The sequence below is a fragment of the Wolffia australiana genome, chromosome 2 (assembly GCF_029677425.1).
Source record: "Wolffia australiana isolate 7733 chromosome 2, ASM2967742v1".
NCBI classification, from domain to species: Eukaryota; Viridiplantae; Streptophyta; class Magnoliopsida; order Alismatales; family Araceae; genus Wolffia; species Wolffia australiana.
In genome coordinates this window covers 16,078,421-16,094,075 of record NC_135836.1, presented here as the reverse complement: position 1 = coordinate 16,094,075, position 15,655 = coordinate 16,078,421, and the positions used below count along the sequence as shown (strand labels likewise).

The 15,655-nt window shown below is 36.8% G+C and overlaps 2 protein-coding genes across 4 annotated transcripts; both read left to right on the top strand.

Annotated features, from left to right (window-relative positions):
- Window positions 1-432: 432 nt before the first annotated feature.
- On the top strand, window positions 433-3,533 carry LOC144716989 (uncharacterized). Its single transcript, XM_078592292.1, has 6 exons — window positions 433-563; window positions 1,186-1,718; window positions 1,801-2,038; window positions 2,605-2,684; window positions 2,783-2,850; window positions 3,316-3,533. The coding sequence occupies exons 2-6, from the start codon at window positions 1,227-1,229 to the stop codon at window positions 3,338-3,340; spliced, it is 903 nt and encodes a 300-aa protein (XP_078448418.1). The 5' UTR covers window positions 433-563; window positions 1,186-1,226; the 3' UTR covers window positions 3,341-3,533.
- A 520-nt stretch (window positions 3,534-4,053) lies between these two features.
- On the top strand, window positions 4,054-6,406 carry LOC144716990 (uncharacterized). Of its 3 annotated transcripts, none has more exons than XM_078592295.1 (4): window positions 4,054-4,385; window positions 4,760-4,885; window positions 5,222-5,314; window positions 5,749-6,406. In XM_078592295.1, the coding sequence occupies exons 1-4, from the start codon at window positions 4,287-4,289 to the stop codon at window positions 6,148-6,150; spliced, it is 720 nt and encodes a 239-aa protein (XP_078448421.1). In that variant the 5' UTR covers window positions 4,054-4,286; the 3' UTR covers window positions 6,151-6,406. The 3 variants fall into 3 exon arrangements, with proteins under 3 accessions (XP_078448421.1, XP_078448420.1, XP_078448419.1); XM_078592294.1 differs by having other exon boundaries at window positions 5,740-6,406; XM_078592293.1 differs by having other exon boundaries at window positions 5,692-6,406.
- Window positions 6,407-15,655: the final 9,249 nt, after the last annotated feature.

Here is a 15,655-nt window from a genome sequence, read left to right as displayed (position 1 = left end):
TTCTCAGATTAAGGGAATCTTGGATTTATTAATAGATTTGAAGAATGGATATTTCAAAAATTATGATGTAATACCCTAATCATTATGACATAATACCCTAAAAATTGGAGTAATACCCTAAAAATTATGACGTAATACCGTAAAAAATTATGATGTAATACCCAAAAAATTATAGTGTAATACCCTAAAATATATGATGTAACACTAGATAGTTAATATAATTTGATTACTAGGTAGTTCAAAAATTAATCTGAACACTGCCTATTATTCTCACAATAAATTTCATCATGCACAGTAGAGGTCTTCTATGTGAAACGTCATTAATAGCTAGTAAAATGCAAGGCCCACGTGAAGCACTGTTTGGGCCGATGGTGGGCTCAAATAATGAATTTTTCCTTTTTTGGGAAAAATTAAAGTATGTCTGCCCCGCGAATTCCCGCGCAACAGAACGCAGCAACGCAAATGAAAGCCCCCGCTCGGAAGAGAAATTGGGGAAAGCTTTCATACTCGTATTGTTCTTCACGTTGTTCTAAAGAACGGGACAATATTGTCTTCTGTTTCCGGTGTGTTTTCGATTCGCTCTTGTCGTTTCAATCATCTTTTTGTCATCTTTTGTGTATTTTTGTGCTGGAGTTTATTACTTTAATCGCTCCCGCCCTCTCTCTGTCAAAATTTTACTTTAATCGCTTCTTTCGAGCACAGCGTGATCTTATGTAAGAGAGACGTAGCGAGAAAATGGTTATAACTGAGATTATTGATTGGCTTTGTTTTGTACTCCCATTTGTTTCACTTATATTGTGAAGTTTTCGATATTTTTCGTTCTCTGGTTTGGCCTCTTTCTCGTTTGTGATGGGGTGTCTGCCTTCTGGAGTTCTCAAGCTCTGAATTTCGTTATAGTTATTGCATTGTTTCAAGGCAACAATTAGGTGAGCGTACCTTTACGGTTTCAAATTTAATCATTTGAATTATTGAAACACGTTTCTGCTGTCATTCATGACTTGAATGAAAACCAGTGATTCGTTCTTTGAAGATCAGCTTGATGAAGAATCAGTTAATCTACTTTTCATCTCCTGAGTTATTGAAATCGATTTCTGATGTCATTTGTGGCTTAAAATAAAACCGCTGATTTGCTCTTTTAAGATGAACAAAGTTGAGGAATCTGTTAATCCCCTTTTCACCTGGCAGGCTTGACTTAAGAATCTCGAGATACGAGAAACAATTTGAAAATGCGCGAATCTAAGTGCCCGTTCATGTGCAAAGACGAGGATGATTGTGATTCCTCCGAAACTGATGTCGAATATAACATATTTTTGAAGAATCTTAAGGAAGAGGGCACCGCATATGCCTTTGATGATTCATGTACTTATGTGGAGTATGAAGTAAACGAAGATTCTTCGCGGGTTGATTCCCAAGAACAACACTCTGTTTCAGAAACAAAAACAAAATTGGAGGGAAAAGCCGGGGCAAAAGAAAGAAATCATAATCAAATTAATGGGCAAGATTTGGTAGAACGCCTCAAGTTGGAAAAAGCTGCTATTGACCCATGTTTTGAGCTCTTCCTCAGCCATCTCCAGGTAACTGTTGGTGGGCCGTTTCTCCTCAAATTGAATGATGAAACTCCTGTCATCGAATATGATAGGCAAATAGACATCCAGTCTGAGGCAGATCAATCTCTTGACGGAGAAGTGGGATCTGAGAGTGAAACGTCCGAATCATCTGTTAGTATCATTCTATAAGCTTTGTAGATCTGGCGTTTACTCATAATTCATTTCTTTAAACTATAATATGCTTTCATTTCAGGTGGAAGTGGCTGACGGATGTGAAATCCCTATTGATAATCGCATATACAGTGATTCATCTCTTTTCAGGACGAGGCTTGAAGCATACAGCGCAAAACAGTTTAACGAAAATGAGTTTCGAAGCCTTTTGAGTGATGTTAGATCTCATAAACCGTGCAATAGAGATAAGCAGTTGCGCAGTGCGATTAAGAGTTACGAGACAGATGAAATGGGAAAATCATTTTTAGAATACTATCCTGGTATGTCAATGCCCTACTTCCCATGAAGTTTTATATCGACGAATTTCATGCATCCCTTTCTTACCCTGTAAGACCTATAAATATAAATGTAATGCCCATTAGGTATAATCCAACATCCAGACAGGGAAAATGTACTATACTGTTCCTAAGAAGTAAGAAACGATGTGATCTGGTAACGGTTTAAAATTTTCAAGTTCTGTTTTGCTTCGGAATACAGCTATTTAAGAAGGCATCTTAATAATGCATGGAATCTGGTCATTGATAAATTATCTGCATTGATTTGATCATTCATTGGATTACCGACATCATTGAGGCAGGATATCTAGGCCGACATTGTTGTATTTATTCTATTGAAGTGTAGAAAATTCAGATTATAAAATCCAGTTTCTTTCATAAAAATTAAAAAAATCTAATAAAAAACGTCTATTTTACTTTAATGCCAAAGTGCTATGGATGGTGGGCATCATTCGCACATTTTTTTTCTGATACATTTTCTATTTTCTCTTGTTTAACCTATGCTCCAAAGGATATTAATCTTCCCTGCACACGTACCATAATAATCACAGATTTTGCGGACAAGGTTGAGAAGGCTTGCTGTGACAAACACCGTTTCAAGCAGCTCCTTGGTTTCTTCTTCTGGTTGAAGGTGTCCTTTATTAAGACATCATCTCTTCCTTTAAGTATATCGTCAATTTTGCCCCAGTCTTCGCTAATTAAAATATAATTATTTGAAATTCTTTACAGAATCTGTCCCATGGTGGTGCATTTCGGCCATGGCTCGATGCGACCTTCAACTCCTGTCCTTGTTTCCGGTGAACCATAATCTCTCTCTCTCTCTCGTGCATTGCGTATCTATCTTGTCCACATCATTGACTCTTCATGGGTCCTAATCCAGACACTACTAATATGCCGCTCATTTGATCATCTGCGCATTCTATGCTTTTGATTTGTAAAGATTGACTGGCCCTATCAACGATCCCAAGAAATATCCACATACCATTATCTTACAACTTTCTTTCTTTTCCTTGTGGATTATGAGAGAAGAATAAGAGAAGCAGGTTTGCTTATGCTGGAAGGGGGGCAGTGATATGAGAACTTCTGACCCAGCTCAAAATTTATTTTCCTGGTGGACTGTGGCATGATCAAAATTTAATTTCCTTATCCATGATCACGACCAATATATGTTTTCCTTTTGGACTGTGACAGGAGGATTTAGTGGGTTTGGTATGCTGTTAAGAGCTTCTTACCATTGTCAATGACTATTGATACTCTTTCAGGAGTCAGATTGGGGATCAGGTCTGACTGGGGCTTGATTGATCCAATCTGTTCAATCATGGCAGTTGGGCTGTTGTGTGGTGCAGTTTGAATTTTAGAACCGTCCCTTACATGCGGAGCATTTGAATGGAGTAGACATGGTTGTTCTGTTCTGTTCGTTTAAAACAAACAAAAAATTTGCGCAAAAGAAATGCACAGGGCCTTGTTCTTTGTTCTGTTATTATTATTTTTTAAAATGAACAAAATTCGCACATTCTTACAAATTTGCTTATTTGCACAAAACTAGAACAAAATTTGCGCAAAGCGAACAAAGGGACCACACACGGGTCTGTGCAATGTCCTGTTAGGAAAACAGAACAGAATGAACAATTGGCACAATTTTGCACAAAAAGAACAGCACGACCACGTCTAGAACGGAGTGAATGGGCAGTTTTGATCGGTTATTTATAAAAATATTCGTAAATTAAACAATTGACTGATACGGTTGATTGGAAACAGGTTTTTTGGTATAAAATTTACCGAATTTTTGTTCATCATTGGGCGTTGTCAGGGGCTAGTTTTGGGTTGTAGACAGTTTGGATTTCAAATTGGAATTTTTGGATAAAATTTGTGAATCTGTGACTAATATAAAAAAGCAGTATTCCATGCCCAAAGAATAACCCATAATTCTATCTCGGAGCTGAAAAAAAGTGCAAAAATTTAAATTATCGATCATAACACAAAATCCTGATTCATTTAAATTATCCCTCGAAGATTGCGAGGAATTGCCCTCGTTTGACGCTGGTCAGATCAAATTCTTCGAGCGATCTCAGTCCGTCTATCCGTTGATCGAGGATTGGTATGAGCAACCAAAACTGATTTGACGAGCGATCTCCGAGCCCTAGTATGAAACAAGCTTTCTGAAGAACGGAGAGCCAAGTGCGAAAACATCTCCCGAAGAGCAGGCTGCCATTGAGCTTGCGTTTCTGCCGAGATGGAGAGTGCGCGTTCAAAGTTGCCTGATATTCCTGACTGGCTTCCTGATGGCTGGATCTTCAAGACCATTCGTCGGATAGACGGACGATTCAATCGGGTTTGTTTCTGATTTTTCTCAGCCCGCCAAGCCGATGTTTCTGATTCAATCGGGTTTGTTCCTTGTGTATTTCTCTTGTCATCCCCATCAGGAAATTTGATCGGATTTTTTAAAACCCTTAATTTTATTTCCTCAATTTAGTCACTTCCTTTCCTCGTGGCAAGTTCTACGCGTTTTTTTTCAATACTGTGAACGAGTCATGCTCAACTGATGGATATTTTCGTTCGACACATCTTAATTAGTCCATTGTCTTGGTCTTTTCTTGAAGTTTTCGTACTCGCATGAAGAGAAATAATTTAGAAAGAACTTCGCGGCTTGAATATTTTAATAAATTATTTTCTTTTGACGCTTCGAGCATGTTTGTTTTTTCTCAGACTTATGTCTGCCCTGTGACGGGACGCGCATTCACATCTCGCGGGAAGGTGTTGGACTATCTCCATTTTGGAATTGCGTCAGCATTTAATCCTGATGGACCTGTCTCACAGAAAGCTAACTCAATGGTAAATCAATCGTTTCATTACCACTGTCATTACTCTTGGGTTTAATAAATCATTAGTTTCATTAGCGTTTTCACTACTAGTTTTTAGTAAATCATTAGTTTCATTAACAATGTGGCTGTTGCTATGTTTCTTGAATCGTTAGTTTCATTACCATTGTGACCTCTGTGGTGTTTACTTAATCATTAGGATCATTACCATTGTGCCCACTGTTGTGTTTAATACATCATTAGTTTCATTACCATTGTGACCACTGTTGTGTTTAATACATCATTAATTTCATTACTATTGTGACCACTGTTGTGTTTAATGGTATATAACTTTTTTCTGTCAATGCAGGAAAAAATGCCAGAGAAGAGCCGACCATGGTTGCCCAATGGGTGGAAAATACAGGATAGAAAGCGTGGTGGTACATCTGTGTACTCGTACAAGGTAGCCCGAAACTGTAGTTCTTTATACTTCTACTACGCTCATGCACGATTTTGATAAGACTTTCCCCACGTTCTTAAATGGCCGTGAAACAAGTTTCTTGTTAAGGTGCATGGCTGTCAATTCTTTCCACTAAAATCACAAGAACTTACAATCTTCCTTTGTGTTTAGTCAAATTTGACCTATCTACCGTTTTTGTGAGATAATTTACTCTTTTATTTTATCAAGGCACTGGTCAGTGTTTATGCTGACGTGTTTGGCTAAAGGATATGAAATTATACGAGGAAATACTAAAGAATTACCTTACTGGATTATTTTCAAAACAATACGTTTTTCATATTCTGTAGATTCGGCTATAATACTGGATTATTCTCACTCAGGTCTTCATAGATCCCATGAGGGGGAAAAAATTTTATTCTAAGCCGCAGGTCTTGCAGTACTTGTCCTCAGAGGGAAGAATCTTCGAATATGCAGAGAAGAGGCAAAAACCTGATCTCAACTGTGCAGACAAGCAGCTCTGCAACTCCAAATCAATTGGGAAGAGAACTGCTTCAGATTGTGAAGATGATGCATGTTCTTCATCTCTACAATTCATGGTTAAGTGCCGGCAATTTTCGGCTGATCAGAGGGCATCAAAGAAGGCATTATGTGTGGCTGCCAACACGACTGCCACTGCAACTACCAATGCCGCTTCCGGGGCAGCCCAAAGGCAATGCTTGATACTTGATATCTCTGAGTCTGGCGCCGCTGTCCCTACCGGTAGTGATGAAATTCAAAAGCAATTAGTGATACGGCGAGCTTCAAAGAGGCTTGCAGGACAGATTGGAAACAGGGTCTAGAAGCACCTCCTCTCCATTGGACATAGTTGGCCATAGAGAAAAGGAGATTATAACCAGCCTTGATGCACTTTAAAAAAAACCAACCTTGATGTAGATATTATAGAGATTAAAGAACAGTGAAGTTATTATCCTGTAAGCAGTTCAAAAAGGATGAGAAATGATGCCCAGGTCATGCATTTTCTTGAAAACCTCTGGGATATTTTTACTGTGGTATATTTTTTATTATTTATCTTACATTTTTCATCCTTTCACTTGAGGCACGTGTTTAAGAAACTAGCTGTTTTGTAAATTATCTGGTTGTGATATTTTTTGTAATTTTTTTGTGCAGCTTCATGATCATAAATCCTCAGAAAACAACCTGGATAATATGTTTTGATTGATGCAGATAATGGATTCATATTTTTTGGAATATATTGAACAATTATCCCCAAAATTAACCAATAACTCAGACTTTTTCAGACTTTTTCTGAATTTAACTTATTCTCGGCTAATTGTGTCGGATGAAAATGGCACACATATATGTAAATAGATATATGATATATCTATATATATCTCAGTGGTCTCCTAACAGAATGTGGTTCAACCTAGAAGGTCACAAAGTTCTTAAGTAGTTATCGGCCATGGTCTGTGGACAAACAAGTTGAATTTATCAAAGTCTAAGGTCAAACCTGTTAAAGATAATCAAATATATCATTAATGATAGCACAATTGCTCTAACAGTGGCATCAGAATCATTGTTAGGCGGAGGTTTGTAGGTTAGGGATTCTTGATGCTAAGGGGCATTATGGTTTGATCGATAATGAGCTCCTTACCTGATCGTCAAGGTCCCTAAACTATATGGAGAGCTTATCGTCTTGCTAGAGACAATATGCTGCCATTAGAGATGATCCATTGAGAGACTAATGTTTTTGTTGTTACGGCACCTTCAGGTGTGCTCCTTATCCATCAAATGGTAACATACCGACGAGTTCAACTCTAGCTTTGTTGTTGTATCAATGTTTTGGATCTTGCAAGTAGCTGCTTCCATTCTGGCAAAAAGATTCCTCTGCGGTATCATTTTGAACACCTGACGGCTGAGCCATTCAGGTAACCCATGCGACCGCAACCTAGTTGGCTATCTGCTCAAATAGGGTCCATCACAGTTTCCATCAACATGTCCTTAGTGAATAGGGAATGATGGTTTCGGTCTTGGTATCGGTTTTTGGCCAATACCTATATCTATACAGTCTTGGTTTGGTCAGAATTCGGTTTCGGCTCGGTAGAACTTATAAGTTCGGTCACATGCCTCTGAAAAAAATCATATTGAAAGCTTAAAAATCAAAGTCAAAATTTAGGTAAAAATAGTAATTAAAAGAGTTAAATAAACATATGTACTAGGTAAAGATTCCATTATTTCTATGGATTCACAGCATAATCAAAGACAAAACTATATTTGCGGCACATTTTTATATATTTATATTTGAACTTATCTATTTACATTGTCATAGATTTACATATTTACATAGTCATACACTTATTTATTTATATATTTAAATATAAAGGTATTTACACAATTACATATCTAGGTGTTTACATTTTTCTGTAGTTAATGTATTTGCATATTAACATATCGATGTCATTTGTGTATTTTTGTATTTATATTATTTGAGTATTTTTATATTTATGTTATTTTCATGTTTATATTATTTTCGTATTTATGTTGTTCGTATATTGATGTTATTTGTATATTTGTATATTTTTTATACATGTTATTCATGTCTTTATCTGATTTGTTTATTTAAGTACTTTTGTATCTGATTTGTTTATCTGATTTGTGTATCCATCTTAATTTCGCATTTATGTTATTTGTACATATATATATATATATATATTTATTTATTTTATATGTTATTTCGTGTCCTAATCTGATTTGCGTAGTTATGTATTTTTTGTATATGTTATTTTCGTATTAATGTATTTTTTGTATATTATATTTACATATTTATGTATTTTTTGTATATGTTATTTTTGTATCTATCCTATTTTTGTATTGCTGTATTTTTTGTCTGTGAATTATTTTCCTACATATTATATTATGTATTTATATTATTTTAGTTCATTTTATAGAGCGTAAAGCTGACCAGTGCAGTTGTTGTGAGACTAGTGCTAGCGCGTTACCGACTCAGGTTCAATACTGAATGTCAACTTTTAGTATTACATTTTTTTAATATAATACTCGGTCCGGTTTCAGCTCCTTTTTCTCCTGAAACCGAACCCGTTACCGAACTTTTGGTAAATCCGATATTCCCAAACTGAAAATGGTTTGATTCGGTTTGACCAAATTTTGGTAAGAAATGGCAAACCCTATTAGTGAATAAATCAGGCATGGCCCACTAGGGCCCCACATGGATGTGGCCCATTTACCAGTCCACTAGAGCAAGGCTATAATGGGATGTATAAAGTGTCATTGGCTGATCTAAGCTAAAACTGAGCCTGTTTCTTATTTTTACAAATGTCCTTATGTCTTTGGTAAGTTTTTGGGTCTCTTTAATTGTTGTTAGGCAAAAACTGGATCCTAAGTTATTTCAAGCCTACTTTTTATGACCTATGTATATGTCTCCCAAATTATATAAATATCATCAAGTTAATCTTCGTAGAAATATTTATTGGATTGAGAGTACATTTGTGTTGAGGCATTCAAATTTTATTTTTCTATATTTACCTTTCCATTTTCTATATTTACTAGCTAACCTGTATACCTAAACATCATATAGAAATATTTTATTCGTTACACTGGGCATGAAAGCATGCATGAACATCCTCATGCTAGAAGGATACTTGGTTCATAACATTTCGCAAATGCCACCAATAGCATTTGACACTTTCAAGGTCTCCTAAAATGCAACTAAGGAGTAATTTTCACTTGATGAGTTAATTATAAAATGAATTTAATAAAAGGAACTTCATGCAACTAGTATGCTTGAGTATATTATGAACAACCAGAACTTATTAATACATGAAGATGGGAAGAAGTAGTGAAGGGCTTCATGGAAAAAAACCATTAAACATAGGGACACAATAATGTTAAGAAATTAACCCTTAGATTAAAGTGTCATTACTACAGGAGACTCATTCCCTTTAAGACGAGATGGACCAACAAGAATACACGGTTGGCCAAGATTTAGTCAGGTAAAGTTACCTAAAGTAATAATGTATCAAAGGAATCTAGTTAGGATTACTTTATAAGGAAAGTGGATTGAATCTGGTTTCACTCTGGATATTTCAACCCCCTTGTAGAGATTTCAGACAAGGCGACCAATTTATAATCTCCTACGATATGATGCGCTCACATGTCAAATCTGTGGGAGATTACCACCTCACCAAAGACACCAGAGAAGTGTTGCTTTTGAAGGCATATTTTATTCATAGATATTAGATGGCCTCAAAATAATCTCACTTCTTTGTCTCAATCAAGTTTATTGAAAAAAATACTTATTCATTATCATTATTTTGTGATATTTATAATGAAGTCCTTGCATATATGCAATGCCTACGTGAATAAGTATGAGATCATTTTACAGTGGTCACTAGTATTTAAACATGCATTCTAAACATTTCTATTAAAAAAAAATCCTCAAGATGTACATCATAATATCCTAAAATAATAATGGTATTAAATCACAATCATATGATAAGGGTGGATGGTTCTATTTGGGGAAATAATTCTCTGAATTGATTTGTAACTAATTGTGAATCAGGTTGATTCATGATGTAAGCGGTAGTTGGACTTGAGACACTACATACACTTTATGGATGGATATTTGTATATTAAATATTACTTACAAGTCTTTCACCACAAGATTCAAGTAAATCCTAGGTATGATGCCACAATAATTTTACAAAGGCCATTGTGTTGTCAAGATGGGATCATTTGGCGTTGGTATAAGAGGATAATGACTCAAGGAAGAAGCTCAAAGATTATAAGAGGTTCTCCTATGATTTCATCTAGGAATTTGAACTAACTATAATGCTATATTCAGGTTTGATGTTTCACCATATCCTAAGTTGTTTAGGATTCTTACAGGGACGAAGGGTTATAAAAGCACAACATCCAATGAGGGACATATTTGGTATACTCCTGTTTGTATTCTAGAGCATTAAGTGTTGCTTATCACCCACAGATTGGAAATTAAACCTATCAACTGAGTTAAGTCAATCCTTAATTAAATAATATATATGTCATTATAGTTAAATGGTAAGGCTGGTCAATAAATTTTATTGGGCCATTAAGTTTGTGAACTAGACTGATCATGAGCCTAGATGGGCACTTAGTATACATGTCTTAAAGTTGTGAAAGAGGAAACAGAAAACCTACATTAGGACTGAATAAGTTAGGGTTCATGTGATAATCAAATGTGTATAGGTGAAGCTATTTTTATTAAGTGTCACAAACATAAAATAAATATTGACACATGAAAATAAAGCATAACAATATATCATTAATTGTGAGATTATAACATAAAATAATACAACTATAGCCATTTGTAATTTAAATGTATATTGACTGTATAATTGTGATTGATCCATTTGACCTCTACAGGGATAATTTGTTCATAATCAATATTTTTCCCGTTAAATAAAATAAAATCTTAATGTGTTGAAGGTAGTATTAAAAATCCCAAACAAATCCAGTGTCATGCCAACCGAACATAAAGTTACAAAGGCACTTTAAAAAGTGTCACAGGTCCAGATCCATATCAGTCAATTTCTCGTCAAATTATTAATATTTTATGAATATGATGGGAGGATGATAGTGTGAGGGTTGTGAAAATATGCCTTAGTCAAAACCTTGTCATTCATCCAACTGGATTCCCTCGCATCTTCTTCACTCTCATCGTCCTCTTAATCTTTTATGAATTTAATACCAACCAAATCATTGATTTTACTATCAAACAATACGTTCAGATTTATAGAGAAAATTAAAACGTTTTCAATTTTTTCCCTTCCATTTGTATATGTTCCTGAAATTTTAACCAGCTATAACCGAGTGAATGAAAAAGTGAGGTCCAAAACCCATTCTTGTTCTAAGAGTACAATAGAAAATGGAAATATGGATGCATATTCAGAGATTTTGGTGTAGACACATCTTTTTAAGATATGAAAATCTAAAAAATTAAAATTTATGTCATCTCCCACTCTTGAGGCCCATAACCCCTTCCCCATAATTCCAACATCATCCCCCCTTCTTCCAAATTATTTCCATGTCTTTCCATAAAAACAGATCACACACTTCAGCATTCATAATTTCTTATTCACCTATCACCTAATGTATACCACCTTTTCATCACTCTTTCATCTTACCTACATTGCTATCCTCATATACCTTCCTATATATCCACAATAATGCGTTCTGATTATCTTCTTTCACCCCGTGAGACCTTAGCTTTTTTATTGATGAAAAACACACCGCCAAGTACAACCAACTCAAGAACTGTGCTTATAGGTCAATCACATTGTGCCATATATGCAGCTTCAGGGGGTTTATTATAGTTTAAGGTTTAGTGTTCAACAGATACTGTTAGAATGAATAAAGCATAGTGCACATTGACCATTGTTGACCATGCCCACATCACAAAGGAAAAGACATACAATAGTAATATCATGATGGATCATTGAAGAGTCAGATGCTGACAATCGGGTACTGTCCTTCAAAAGTGTAGGTAGGTGTAGGAGGAGGCTCTGTCAATTCCCATATTGAATGTTCCCACTGGATCTCTGTAGTGTAATGTGGGTTATGGGGCCTAGATATGGATGAAAACTTTAAATGATTCCCCATAGAAGGCTGATAACAAAAAATAAAATGACATTAGTAAAACAATGAAATGATCACCTGGACACAAATCACATTTGTAATTTCTTGTGTGCAGCCTCTAGATGTATCCACGTGAACCTCGACATGTCAACTCTCCTTCGCCTCAACGACCTCTGACCACCCTATGTCATCATTGGTACATCGTGTGAATTACATCACAAATGGAGAGGAGCTAAGGGGAGAAGGAAGAAACAAGAGAAGAGCCCTGAACAAGTATGGCATGGGTGAATTTCATTCAAGACCTTCCCTATTTATACTATGTAGGGTTGTCAAGTGTATCGTCTAACATCCAAAAGACCATTTGTGTGTGAGCCTCTACATACATGTATCAGTCTAGTTAATGACTTTAGTGATCTGATAACCTTTTTTGGTAATCCAAATTAATTAACTATATCATCATATAGATTAATTAATGATGTATACATTTAACCTAATTGATAGGTTGAGTCTCCGACCGGTGGGTTGTCAAGACACCTTGTGCTCTAGAAGATACAAATGAATGTATATCGGCCAACTCATTGAACCCTTTAATCATTTGTAATCATGTAGATATAGTCCCTCTGTTTCTTGATGCTGGTAGGTTGATTTTGGGTATGGTCAACTATAAAATCCGAATCGATCTTCTGGGTTAGTCCTAATGCGTTCATAATTATCAAATGAATCTTCTCAGATATTTCACCACATTGGCCAAGGATTTCATTGTACCATCTTCCTAGAGTTGGCTCTTCTTGTATCAAGGGTGGATGATTTGATCTAGAATACTTAATCGTCTTTGTGGACTTCTTGATGAACTCGAACTAAAACAACTGATAATTTCTTGACTAGGAACCCATAACTCATAGTCAAAGTAAAATTATTTATCCACATGATATCTTTGGTTTCTCAACTCTAAGGACCACTTAAAAAACCATGATATGATTCAACCTGATTGAACGTTTGGTATAATACCATTTATGGATTCGTACAGATTAATTTTGTGAACTCTATCCACTAAAGGGCACCCACTATCTTTATTTAATGTATCCACACTAGTGACTATGAGACTGGCCATACTCATCATATGAGAGATGTTGGACAGTGCAATTCTATCTAGATACTTCAATGTACTTCTCGAGTATTCTTTGAATAAGAATATTAAGAACACATGGTTAAATGCTAGTGATCTTTATATTATGATCTCATCATTATTTACAAAGTCTGATAATGTATTCATGTAATTTATTATAAGTATCACACATTCAATCTAACGAATACATTGTATTAATGAACATGGAACGGGATATGGAATGTGTGATTGGCTTGCCGAGCACATATATTTTTCAACATGTATGAATCACCTACACATGATGTTATGCATGCCTGCCTTTAATGCTTCATGAAATGTGCAACTAACGGTGTTGGGTGAGAATAGACAACATGATGAGACTTTAAACTAGTGGAATGTCTTGCCAGGTGGAGAAGAGCGAATGAGTGCAAAAATGACTACATCCAATGTTTGGTTTGCCTATTACAGCTAGTTGAAGGTATCTGTAAGTCACACCCAACGACGAGTTATGTCTTGCTAAACACGAGGTAGATGCCAATAGGAGCAAGCACCTACGTGGAGCATATTAACTAACAAGTATGAGTCAGATTCTATCATGATACCATGATGGTGTCATTCCTTACAAAGGAGGAAGCCATTAGGTATCACCATAACCTCTCTTGTTGTGTAAGTTTGGTGCCATTTAAATAAAAAATGCAGACATGATGCTACCCACATGGTCTTTAAGGATGCCTTCTCCACTGCCTGGGCTTGGATTCTCTTAGGCTGCACCATCCACATTAACCTTGAGAGAGCACATTCGTTGTGGGTGCCAATGAATACATTATATTTGGGTGGTGATGTGGGTCAAAGAGGCTAAGATGCCCCCAATGTGTAGTGTCTCATAGGTTGATTATGAGTGATTTGTGATAGGTGAAAATACATGATGGGGTTACCCAAGCCATTTCTTTGTATGTCACATGACCTTCTCGGTGCTCATGGGTGAACTATAAAACAAATTTTTTTTTTAATCTTTTCGTATTTTCCATAGTACTTATGCTATGGTAATGTGTAAATAAGAGCTAAGCTTAGAGTGTGTTGATGAGTCAAAGATCTAGCTATAACACTCTAGCGACGGTTTAGTAGAATGGGATGGAGTGTTTGATGCCAATGTAGAGTAAATTGGTGTGACATTTTGCAGAAACCTCACAATGTAAAATGAAGTGTTCCATAATTTCAACATGGGGAGTTGGGGTAATAACTGGATCACAAACTGATGTGATGAACAATATGGGTACACATGAGGAGCCCATGATGCATAGTAAGAAATAGACGTGACTGAGAATTTCTTACTAAGTTGAAATTATGGAAAACTTCATTTGGATTAACATGTTATTTTTTGGATAACATGTGACTGCCCCATGCTTATCCTCGTTGATCCATGCTTTCATAGGGAATGTCTCTCAAAAGTTGTCCAAATAATAATGACCAAAATCAATCATATGTACAATTTTCTGTGGTAAATTTTAATTTGAGTCAATCAACTAAAAAGTGTTAATTTTTAAATTCACTCAAAGATGTTGAGTCGTGAGTAGACATGGTCATTCGGTTCACTTTGTGCGAATTTGAGCGATTTGTGCGTTCTGTTCGGATTTTCGAACAGAACAAATTTGAAAACGAACATAAATTCGCACAGACCCTTGTGCGAATTTTTTTTTGTCAATAAAAAAAAAGAAACCCCTCGTCGGCCTTCCATCTCCCCGTCTCTACACTCTCAAGTCTCGAGTCTCGATTCCATCACCCTTCTTGATTTTTAGGGCTTTGTCCTCCCCTTCTTCTCTCTCCGACTCTCGTCCATCGCTGCTCTCCCAGCTCCCCCTCCTCGGCTTCGCCCTCCATCCCTCGCCGGCTAACGATCTCCCCATCTACCTTCTCAGCTGCGCATTCCGTTCCTCGTCAGCCGTCGCTGTCGGATCTCTCCATGAGGTACGCACGCTTCCTCCTCTCCCTCTTCTTCCCCCTCTCCCTCTTCCTCTCCATTCCTATGCCTCTCCCTGTCCATCTTCTTCTTTTTTAGGCTTCTCCGTTGTCCCTTCTCTCAATCACTCTTCTTCCCCGCTCTTCTTCTCTCCCTCTTCTTCTCCAATACTCTGTCTCCACCTCTCTGAATCACTCTTCCTCCCCCTCTCCTTCTCCCTCTTCTTCCCCAATTCTCGGTCTCCCCCTCGCTCTATCACTCTTCCTCCCCCTCTCCTTCTCTCCCTCTTCTTCTCCAATACTCTGTCTCCACCTCTCTGAATCACTCTTCCTCCCCCTCTTCTTCTCCCTCTTCTTCTCCAATTCTCTGTCTCCCCCTCGCTCAATCACTCTTCTTCCCCCTCTCCCTCTCCATTCCTATGCCTCTCCCTGTCCATCTTCTTCTTTTTTAGAATTCTCCGTTGTCCATTCTCTCAATCACTCTTCCTCCCCCTCTCCTTCTCTCCCTCTTCTTCTCCCATCCTCTGTCTCCCCCTCTCTGAATCACTCTTCCTCCCCCTCTTCTTCTCCCTCTTCTTCTCCAATTCTCTGTCTCCCCCTCGCTCAATCACTCTTCTTCCCCCTCTCCCTCTCCCTCTCCATTCCTATGCCTC